The 11874-nt window shown below is 38.3% G+C and overlaps 1 protein-coding gene across 4 annotated transcripts in view; it reads right to left on the minus strand.

Annotated features, from left to right (window-relative positions):
- The window catches only part of VPS13D (vacuolar protein sorting 13 homolog D), a gene marked incomplete at its 5' end in the record, with an annotated part of 105182 nt that extends 95385 nt beyond the window's left edge, over positions 1 to 9797 (minus strand). For all 4 annotated transcript variants that reach the window (XM_084274448.1, XM_084274447.1, XM_084274446.1 and 1 more), the window contains 14 exons: positions 46 to 118; positions 774 to 904; positions 1346 to 1525; positions 2089 to 2299; positions 2998 to 3090; positions 4470 to 4638; positions 5190 to 5290; positions 6178 to 6348; positions 6654 to 6758; positions 6972 to 7088; positions 8288 to 8368; positions 8658 to 8848; positions 9080 to 9157; positions 9701 to 9797. In XM_084274448.1, the coding sequence (XP_084130574.1) occupies positions 46 to 118; positions 774 to 904; positions 1346 to 1525; positions 2089 to 2299; positions 2998 to 3090; positions 4470 to 4638; positions 5190 to 5290; positions 6178 to 6348; positions 6654 to 6758; positions 6972 to 7088; positions 8288 to 8368; positions 8658 to 8848; positions 9080 to 9157; positions 9701 to 9797 (1798 nt within the window). The remainder of the gene's footprint in view (positions 1 to 45; positions 119 to 773; positions 905 to 1345; positions 1526 to 2088; positions 2300 to 2997; positions 3091 to 4469; positions 4639 to 5189; positions 5291 to 6177; positions 6349 to 6653; positions 6759 to 6971; positions 7089 to 8287; positions 8369 to 8657; positions 8849 to 9079; positions 9158 to 9700) is intronic.
- Positions 9798 to 11874: the final 2077 nt, after the last annotated feature.

An 11874-nucleotide genomic window follows, 5' to 3' on the forward strand; every position in this document is an offset into this window, starting at 1 on the left:
TCTCTCATGTGCTTGTTATCACCAAACATAAAATGAAATCTTTACCAGTGTTCTGATTAGTCATTTCTGAGGACAAACTCTGGAGTCCAAAGGAAGACATGCAGCCAACCTCTTTTTGCTGATAAGAATTTAAAAGAAAAGGATTGTTTAGATGAAATCACCCAAGCCAACTGATACAAGTATAAAGCATTTTCTGTATTAGTCTTATAGTCACAACTGAACTACAGGTATAGTCTGAGACTAATGTATGTGTGTTTTTAGTCAAACAAGAGAAATATGACTAAGAAGTTAACATTATCTACTCAGGTAGCAGACAGACCGAAGTCTGAAGTGCAAATTTCAGTCAGTTCTCTACAAATTACAAAGTACAAGACACATGAGAAATTCTTGTGGAATTAGACTTAAGTTTTGTTTGCTGAGAAGAGCTATTTGAAATCTTTTCAGCAATTCATTAGGAAGAGAAAAAAAGCTTCCAAAATTCCACTTTCAGTGTAACTGGTCCAACTAAGGTTTTATTTCAACTGTGTACTAAGAGCTTTACAAAAAAGTACAATCACTGATTAAGCAGCAATGCTGATTGTTCCAAAAATCAGATACTGTTCAACAACTTTTCAACACATAAAACAAGCAAGTTCAAGTTACAAGCCTAAAGAGCATCTTTGGGAAGGGAAATGTATGCCCAAAAAGGGTTTAAAACTTTTGTGTTCTCTTTCTGGGCTAAGACAAGAACCAAGTAAAAAATGTGTTGAGTTTTGGAATATTCTTTCACTTACAGGATTTGGGGAAACAAGAACAGGAAATATGGTTCCCTCTGTTGCCAAATCCCTCACAAAAAGACCACCAAGCTGGACTTTGAGAAGGGAAGAATTTCTGCGAGGAAGAGATTCTGCTAAGATCTTTACACCTGGAACATATATACATAAAATGCTTTTTTTTTTTCTTTTAGTACAAAAGCATAGGTTTTATTTAAATTTTACAGATAAGAAATATCATGAAACAAACATCTTTTGGAAGTGCTTATATGTATTTCTATTAAAAAATTAAACATGGAAATTGGGAATGTATTACAATGACTGTGAAGTATGTATTTCTATAGATGCCTTCCTTTCACACATAACAATGTCTAAAATTAGATTTCTGTGTTGAAATCACTCACCTGTCTGAGGAGAGAAACTTACTTTTGCAGTTTCTGTGAGCTTTCACAGTTTCTGTGAGTTTTCACATTTTCATTTTGAACTTTGTTTCGGTATATAATTCAGCAAATTAGAAACAAAAAACAAAGGAAGGTCTGAAGGCAGACAAAGCTCTTGTCTTTTTTGAAAAAGAACAGAAATTGACTTAATACCTGAAAATTCCAGCTGCATAAAAGCAGTCTCCTCAGCACGGACAGCCTTCTTCTCCTTATGCAACAGAGTGAAAGAGCCACCTTGCAGCTGTAGGTTTAATTTAGCAAAGACATGATCTCTTTTTGTAAAGGTATTCATGCTAGAAGCATCTGCAGCAGGATCAAAAAATTCATCTGCACCTAATTAAAAAAACAGCCACAAAACAATGTATTAAATAAGTGAAGTTTCTGAATGGCTACTCAAGAGCAAAGAACTTTCTCTCAATTCGAAAATAAGACTTCCCAAGCTCTAGGGATGACAAACAGAAACAAAAACCAGAGCAGATATACCTTCCTCCTTAAAAAAACCTGCATATTACCTTCAATGAAATAAAAGGGAATGTAAATCAAAGTTTACCAAGACCCCAACAACCCAGTACTGTTAATGTACCCACCTGAACAGGAAATGCCCCAAATTTCTCTGCCATAAGTATCTGTAGCTAGATAACATGCCTCACATATCTATAGTAGTGAAGCATATACATTTATTGCTTTAGAAATAAGCAGTTACAGCAGTTAATGAGGGGTTTTTTTAAGAGATTGTTAAGCTTTAGACAGGCTCTACTGCCTAGGTACATCTGTTGACATGGGTAAGCTTCTAACAGTACAGAACCAAAGAGCTGTTTCTGTTCACCTTTACCATGTATCTAACTATGCTGGCAGGAACAGCCTTCAAAAGAAACAGAAACCCTTTATTTCCATACCTAGGATGTCTTCTGGATTCCACTGTTCCTTTGGGTCTGGCAGCAGCCCTTCAAAAGGTTCACCTTCATATGTTTGCTGACTATATCCATACCAACCTCCCCACCCAGGAAACCAAGACTGAAGATACTGCAGCATTCCAGTGCTACCGCCGTGTGCAGGTTCTGCTGTAGGGGAACCTCCTGGGGAATCAGGCAATGGCTCCTTAACACTCTGTGTTTGGACATCAGACATACACATTACTGCTGGTAAGTGAGAGAGTATCACAGGTGTACAAAAACATCACTGTAAAAATACAACCCCATCATTTACTCAGCTCTCTTCAGTATACCAGGAGAGCTATTTCCAATCACAACACAGCATATGAGGAGAACAGCAGCAAATAAATAATAAAATATCATCAGTTAACTGCTGCATAACCATATATAAAGCAGTAAGGCATTATTTAAATCTTAATCTTCAAACAATAAACCAAGTAAGAAGTCATTTGACACCACAAAATACAGCTCTACATTTTAGCCGTTGTATTTAAAAGACAGACAACCCTGTACTGTTCCAGAGGCTGCTCCGTATTTCATGAAGCATGCTCAGGAAGCCATTTATATGAGGCTCACTTCAGCCATATATGTATTCTAGGCCCTAATTTCCTTCTCTCTGTTTTCAAGATGAAGAGCACTTACCCCAGGAATTCAGGGGAAAGATACTTTTGATAAAGATCATCATACAATTAGACAAAAGATTTCACTCTGCAAGTGATACAACATGCAGGAACCAAGCACTGTTTGCAATTTTGGCATTAGTGCCACACTTTTAAATCAAAGCAAATACATGCTAACACAGAACAACATAATACCTCAGAATAATTCACTTAAAGATTCCAAGTATTACCCTGTACGCAGAATGTTCCTCACCTCAGCTAGATCATGAATTTTATCATGAACTACCTCATACAGTATCTTCAACTCCTCATAAGTTTGCTCATCCTCAATACGATGCATTTCTGCCTGAAAAGACAAAAAAAGGTAAAGTAACTGCACTAAAAGAATACAGCACCTTGTTGACAAACATGTCAATCATCTCCACACTGAGTAAATAAGTCATAGAAAAAGCTAACATGGCATTAATGATAGTAGCCCAGTGCCTAACCACATGAAAAGAAACAGAAGACATGTGGGCAACTCTAACACTAATATTCCCCCATATTACAAATAAAGTTTATGTGCATTGTCAAATACATTATTTTAACACTTTTTATGGAAAGAATTCCTTCCCAACTATACCCTCTTATCATGTATCAGAAGCAAGAATTGCAGCACAAAATTTATGCCACAGAAATAGCCTGATCCAACAGAATACCTGGCTTAGCTAGGAGGGAACAAAGCTTCTGCCTTGAGTAAAGAAGGCAGGGGAAAATAACTGCATAAATTAGGCAATGTAGTATTCATATACAGTTACTTAGACACATAGCCTTCTATGTATTGATTATGAAGTTGTTTGTGGAAGCTTTTAGGATTCACCCATGTCTCAAAAAATTTATGATGGAACAAGAAAGCAAAAGACATTTTTCTAGTCCAATGGCATTGGCCTTGCAACATTTCACTGCTGAATACAATACAAGCTGTATGAAAGTAAGTCTCCTGCTGTGCCAGGTACTGTAAAATTGACAGTACGCTGACTTACTCCAACAATTTAGGTCTAAATAACACATGTAAGGACTGTGTACAACTTAAGTATCAACAGAATCACACCTGTAATTAAGACAGGTGAGGTACATGCTGCCCTGAACTGATTTAACGAGAAAGTCCCAATACACCTCAAGACAAAATGCAGCTAATTATAGTTCACAGATTTTTTTTTTTAGTTCTGAAGTAGGACACAGGCTCATTAGTAGGGTCTATTTTCCTCCAAATTCTTCATCCTAAAATCAATTGGGGAAAAACAAAGACAAAAACACCACCAAGGCATCCCCAAAACCACTGTCAACTACTCAAATTTACCCAACCATACAGGTGACCTGACATGCTTTGATATTCAAATACTTTTTGAGTCTACAGAGGCACGTTAAGAAAGCATGTCACAGGCTGACATGTGCATTCTATGAGAATTAAAGCTGTTTTTGGTGAAAACCAGTTACAGCTTAAAAAAGACAGCTTTTCGCAGAGCGGAGCAAAACCAGAACCACCCTGCCACACACACCTCCCACAAGGCCAGGTTTCAAACACTAGAAACCCAATTGTGGCCAAAAGACAGTCTGCTCAGTGAAAACAGCATGCAGCAAAACTAAGGATGTTTCTGAACTGGAACAGATTTTAAATTTGAGAAGGCGTGAGAAATGAAATAGAAGATGATTAATCCACACTGTAGAAAACTGAAATCTAAATACCTGCTCTGCAGTGGATAGTGGTTCCCCCTTCAGCTTGCTGTAATACATGTCAGTGTAAGATACTGCATCTTGGGCCCGATGCAATGCAAACTCCCACGTGGAACGTTGTCTCTGCTCCCTGATCTCCGAAAGATTAGCATTCAAAGCAAAGATCCACCATTCTCGGCAGCTGAAACGTTGAAATTATTGTATTACCAATATTTCCCAAAAAACACCCCCCTACAAATGCATGTCAACTGGTGAAAGGTCCAGGAGAGGTTCAATGAAAAAACAGAGGGCAACTCTTCAGAAAAGGCATCAGTATTACAGTGTACATGGGCTAGTTCTCTTAACTGTGCAGAACAGCACTCTGCAAAATCCCCACCACCCTGGTGGAATTTAGCATAGCTGAGGCACAGAGAACAAAATGACCTCTGGTCTGAAGATCTTTCTTATTTATCCATAAAACAAACTTAATAGTTTCTCCTTTCCACAAAGAAAATTTCTGCACACCACAGTGTGCATGGGAGAGGTGGAACTTTCAACTTAATTTCAGCTCTCAGAGCCTGTGAAAGGAGGATTTAAAGCCTCAGGTGAGAATCATTTGTTTGACAATTTAAAACTGATTTATGAGGTAGGGGAACAATAACATTATTACCTACCATTTTTGTCTTCGTTCTGGTCTCCCTAGTACAGTTTTTTGTATCCTATTAAGACCACCACACATGCAGACACACTTACTTCTCTGTTACTGCAACCTTGGGTCTCCACTTGCGGAATTTAAGCTGTCGTTCCTTTCTAGCCAGTTCCTTTAAAAATCCCATGATCTGCTGATACTGCATCTTTTAGTAAAACAATACACAGATCAATGAGGTGATACTGGAGTGCTTTCCAAAGCAAATTGAAAAAAACCAAAACAAACAAAACCCAACCAAGGGCTTTGTTTATCTGCATTAATGGTCTGCGTGTGGCTTCCAAATAAGACTGTTAATCATAATTCCTAATTTGCTTTAGTGTCATCTTCCTTCCCCTAGTAGCTAGTAGTTAATGCATGACATTCAATTTGCAGTCTTATTTACAAACACACAGAATGAAATCTCCTTCTACATCAGATTATCAACCCAATGTCTGTCGCTGTATGATATTCTATAGACTAAAAACCCCCACGTGCATCCCTCCTATTGCTACAATAAACAAACAATAATGTGTTTTTTTTCCCCAAGAATCACTTGCAGGAGTGCTTGGTTTAAACCAAACAACCTTTTCAGCTGCCTCCAAAACAAAAATCTCTAAAATATATTAATTTTATGCTATAATAGCTGATATTTAAGCTGTTCAAAACACTACTATGCTTTTCTGAACCCTAGAAGTATGTCACTGTTTGAATCAGCAGCTGTTTCCTTAGAGACAGATAACACAGGGTGGCATTTTACCACCAGAACCTTCAGAAGCACTGACGTACAAGCAACAGTTTCAGCACGTGGGAAGGAAAAGCACTCTGTGTCTAAGTACCAACTTGTAGGCAGTGTGACAACCAAAAGATAAAGGAGTCTCTTCTTTCACCAGTCATTTTGTTTGAGACTAACCATCAGGCAGTGTGCAGTACAGCACACAGACACCCGAGCCACCCTGAACACTAACTTGTTTGGTAAATGACAGCCTCATTTCCCCTCCCTCTCCACAGTGTCTGTTTCAGACACAGAGTTAAATTAAGATGGTTGGTATTTACCTGTGAAAGCTTCAAGGGTATAGTCTCCAGCTGAATGTCACACTCAAGCCGTGGGGTCTGGCGGGATCTTAAAGGCTCCTTAGAACAATTTCTCTTCAGAAGGGCAGAAGTGCACACAGGTTCCATGATGTAATTATGGTCACGACTTTCCATGCTTTTATCCATTGCTTCCTGTGGGTTATAAACAAATTTATTCTATAAGAAGTGAATGCACAACACTTACTAGGATGCAATAGTTTCATATACTAGAGCACACTCCATTAGCAGCCAGTCCATTAAAAAACAACCTCTTGAACATTTTCAAAGGTAAACCAAGGTATTTCACAGCAGAGTTTTTGTCTTTCACATGTATCCTATCACTATAGCATGAAAACTTAACTTCTATTGCTCTTAAAAGCACCAGATCAAATAAATTCTAAGTCAATTAGGTCAGCAATATAGGAAGGAGACTAAGAACAACAATCTCTCTCTTGTACCTGTAGCTGACCAGGAGGCAGGTCACCCAGTAAAGTGCAGTTGGTATCCCAATAAACACTGAAGTCAGCAACATCCAACTGTTTTTTACGCATCAGCTTCTCTACCTGAAATAGAAAAAAGCAGAGTAAACTCAAGATCACACACCATGTGCCATGTAGTTTTTAGTTCTATATAATAAACAACATGAAATGCCCAGAATCAATATAACCAGAAGATTATTAAAATGCCATACATTTTACTAAATATTTACTAGCACCCATAAAATACAGCATCACGTCTTAACTGCCCTGAGTTCTTGTACAAAAAGTTATACTTACTGGTTCAAAGACTGCATTTTGCATCGATACATTTTTGATGCATATGCCAAAGGCAAATGGCTGCAAGGGATTTGTGACACCATCTTCAAATCTCAAATGGACATCCTGAATTTTTAACTAGACAGAAAGAAACCCAAACGTTACTAGAGACAACCTTTTACATTTACCAGAGTGGACTGCAGTACTGTTTGTTAATCCTGAAGCAATTTAATATTTAATTTCTGCAATTCTCAAAACAATTTCTGGTAGTTATTTAGACCTCTCACAAATCCCATCCTTCACTTCTGCTTTTGTAGCCTCTAGGGTGCTCTTCTGCACAGATACCACTAAATCCCTGCTGCTCTTGCCCCCAAAACCAACCAGCCACTTTCACAAGCCAGTGCACTTTTTCACTACCCTGCTGTTATCCACCAAGTTGCTGTTGTTTCTCAGAGAATTTCTCAGGGAGTGTAAAAGACAAGACTGAGAAAAGTATAAATACTCTCTCCTTTAGCTCCTGCACTAAATACATTCTTCTCAAACGTGTCAGGAAAAGCAAGTAGCCTAAGGTATCTTGCTTCCAAACTGCCTCCAAGTTGAAACATAACCAAATAATGCACATGAAGAAAGCAACCAAATCTGCACATAATGAAAAAGGACAGGCCTTTCACAGAGGTCAGCAGACCATCTTTAGCAATTCATATGTAGAAAGCTTCTGCTTCTTAAATACAAATGATCAGTGATGTAAGCGTTGCTATAATGTCATTAACCCCATCAGGATTGACAAAGAGAAAAGCAACAGAGCATAACAGCCACAATTCTGAGTCATTCTGAAACTTATGAGACACATGTCACATTTTTATTAATAGAGGAAAAAGAATAATTAAAGAATTTGAGAAATGACACACAGTCAAAGGATCAAAATTATAGACCTGCAGAATCTCTTGAGATTTGTTTCTTGACAAACTGTCTTTTTATCAAAACAAATCACACTCTTCTGCTTCATAAAAAAATCAGTATTTCGGTGGGTTTGTAACTACAAGAATTTAATGGGAGCAAAAGCCATAAGATTTCATGCAAATTCATTATCTACCTACTGTTAAAAACAAAATTGATGTTTTTCCTTTGGCAAAAGTGGGATAAAGGGTTCTTCTTTTGCATTAAGTCCCCACCTGGACTAGTTTAAGTATAAAGTTGTGAAGGTTCCATCTGAAAAAGGACTGTCCTTGCCAAACATCTACCTTTAATTTACATCTCTGAGGTCTAGACAATATGAATGACAGTGGACATGGGTAATTCTTAACAAGTGGGAAAAGTTCTACAACACAAAGGCTTACTTCAATGTTTTCTACAATTCTTGTGACTACAGATGCAGTAACTGAGTACCAGTAAGACTCCCCTTTCTGTTGACGCTCCTTCTAAAAGAGAAAACAGGGATAAACATTAACCACCACTGTAACAGCAGGAAACCAAGTACCTTGTTAGACTGAAATTACTGTGAGCAAGGAGAAAGAAAAAAACCCATTTCACTATCTCAGACATATGAGGGACAGAACATGCTGGGGTGGGGTAGAAACTGCACTGAGTTGGCATGTATGAATCAAACTGTAACTTAAGTTTCTATGCATTTGTTCTCACACTTGTTAGGAAACTTAAATCATCCCCTAGAGCAGTTGTTGTTCACCATGAAAGAAAAGTATGACTCACTTTCCATTTTTCTTCAAGTGCCAGAAGAAGGGCTTTCTTGTGTTCTCTTTCTTGCAACTTCTCTCTTTCCTCATCAAAATCTTCTTTTTTTTCTGGTGCGCCAATTAAGTGCAGTTTTGAGACAGATATCACCCATGGATCCACATGAGGCCGATAAAAAGGTATCTGTAGAGTTATTTTGCCAATGAAACCTAGATACACCAAACAGAGATGCTATCAGATTCCTGTGTAAACAAACTTACCACTGTTGAAAAGCCTGAAAGAAAAAGCAGTGTAAGAAACAGCCAAACCAAAACAGATTACCCCAAAACCAGGCTACCTCATTTGTCCAAGGTTCTGACTCACAGGTAAAGTTTCTTCAAAAATATGCAATGCTTCCTGTTTATAAGTATTTGTCCTGCACACACAAGCAAAATACAAACCTGCCTTCACTTCAAATGGTAATTCCAGCTCCTTCAAAGCATCCTTCTTCAGTGGCAAATTTTCCAATTCAACAGCACCTACACAAAGCAGAAAACAAAAAAAAACCCCTGTTAAAACCTGTCTGTTTAACAAAATTATGTTAAAGAATGTCAACTTGAACATTATGTATATATCCAAGGCTTGTGATGTAACATAACCTAAAACAGCAGACTTAATTACTAGTGAGTAACCACTAGCACCCAGAGGTAAGAGAGAAAGACTGCAGGGTGCTTTCTGCCATAGTGTCCCAAGAGGGCAGTTACTGAACAGTGTTAAGAGAAATGACACTCAAATATTATTTAAATTAAAGATGCTGATAAGGTATGCTAAGCATACTTTTCAAAGTTTCAAATTTGGTTTAAGAATGTTGATAAAAAGCAACAAAGATAGGAACACAAGAGAATTTACTGAAAGGCAAAAGCGCTAACACAAAACTCAAAAGGGTTTATGTAAACATTGAACATGGTATTAAATGATTGCTTCTATTCCACCTTCCAGTTAATAAAGAAAACATAACTTTTTCCTTTGTTTTTTTAAAATCACAGTATGAAAACACTACAGGAAATTCCATGTAGCCTCACCCTTCAGAAGAGCGACTGAAAGTTGGTCTGTGTTCAGGTTATTGACATATTTGCCCAAATAGGTGTTGAGGACCCAGGCTACCAATCCTTCCAACATGACTGTCCTAGAAGAAGGCAACTAATGTTTTTCTGTCATTTTCTGGGTTTCTGTTCCATAATTGCAGTCTTGCTCTGAAAGAAAAAAAATAAATGAAGAAAATTATTGTCTGAAATACAGACTCTCATCAGAGCTGACATACAGCTACCACTGTAATTCTTAATGTAATCAATCTAAACAGCAGCAAAAACACTAAGCTTGATTTTTATCTAAAAAAAATGCTGTATGGTATTCCCTTTAAGTCTGAGAGTTTCATATACAGCTGACATTTGCAAATAAATTTAATCTTTCCATCCTTTTTATATACAAAACGCCCCATTTTGATGCAATAATAACCAAGGCAAACAGACAATCCTCTGCCAGAAAAGGGAAGACTAAAATTCCACATTGACCTGAAGCAGCTTTGCACTGGCCTCCTCAACTGCTGGCACCAGGATTTTCTTGAAGTTGCCAACACTCTGGTTGTGGAAGTCTGGTCTAAAGTAACAGCCCAGAGCCTCGGGATGTCTTTCTGTAGAATTCTTACATGACATCTGTGAAACAATTCAGCCCCTTTTTGGGAAGAGTCTATGTGCAGGAAGCAATCAGAGACAAGTCCCACAAATTGCTCACCAACAGTTACTCTATCAGCTTTTCAAAGTGATGGAATGATTACTGCATCAAGGAGAGGACAGAAAGCTACATCAGAGAAGTAACACCAGTCACACAGGTAAACATTTCCCTCCATGCTCTTCTCCAACCATTTGTGTTTCAACTTCTGTGGTAATCAGACCATCAAAACCCCTCAGTCCCTGTGTAAGTTTTTAACTAGTGAACTGCAAAACTACAGTGGCTTCTGAGAGGGCAAGGTTGAGGATGTTATTAAAGAAAAAAAGCATGCCAGCCTATCTTGTGGTTAGAAGGCAGGAAATGTATCAGTTCTGTTCAGAAAAGTCCCCCAAACCAGTGTACCTGAGACCCAGCTCAACAAAGACACGTCAGACTTATTTACGTCTGACTACAGAAGGAAACAACAACTTCAAGTTACATTTTGCATTTTATGCTGGTTCAGGGTTTTCCCATAATGAAGTTGGCTTGATTTTCAGGCACCCATAACTAAGCCTTCACTTCTTAAAAAGAAAAAACAAACAAAAATATGTAACTAATACTGTTAAATAACATAACCAGAATCAGGCAAATAATGAAAGGCTTTTTCTAAAGGCTGAAAAGTGAAGCTCTGCTGTCATGCAGAATGAGACACAGGCAGCATAAATAACACAGTTACAATATGCCTTGAATAAAGCATATTATGGAATCACAGGGTTGGAAAAGACCTTTAAGATCATCAAGTCCAACCATTCCAGTCCTAAGCTAAACCATATGCCTGAACACCTCATCTACCCTTTTTTTAAACACTCACTGAGGTGACTCAGCCCCTCCCTGGGCAGCCTGTTCCACAGCCTCACAACTCTGCCAGGGAAGAACTTTTCCCTCCCAGCTGCTCTGCCCCTGCCCTGGGGCAGCTTGAGCCCATTGCCCCTTGTCCCATCTCCTGTCCCCTGGCTGAAGAGACCATGGCCAACCTCTCTACAACATCCCTTCAGGTACTTGTAGGGTTCATATTGCTACATTAAATGCATTTAACTTTGTAAAAGTTCACAACAGTTTTATAAAAAACTATTGCTCCACATTATAAAGACTGAGCACTCACCCAAAGGGGCAACCACCTCACGCTATTGGTTTTATTCTAATAAAATTGGCAAGAAAGCTCAAATTGAAGCAAAAGCAAATTCAGTAACCCTTGTCACCTTACCCTTTAAAGAGTAAGTAAATAAATAAAGCGAAATCTACAGGTGTTAGGAGCCAAATTAGAGAAAAAACCCTGAAGAAGCATTCAGGCCCGGGTTAGCATCCTGGGGACTGGAAAGCACCGGTTCGTGCTTGAAGCCACACTGTGAACTGTCAACAAAGTAAATGACCTCCTCGCCCTAAGCTTGTGCAACATAAACAGCCAGTAACCTTTCAAATGTTTCACGGCTTTTACAGTGGTAACTTCCTAGTCCACCGGAAAGAAAAACAAAACTCGCATTTGGTCTGA

This window comes from Gallinula chloropus (assembly GCF_964237585.1).
Source record: "Gallinula chloropus genome assembly, chromosome: 23".
NCBI classification, from domain to species: Eukaryota; Metazoa; Chordata; class Aves; order Gruiformes; family Rallidae; genus Gallinula; species Gallinula chloropus.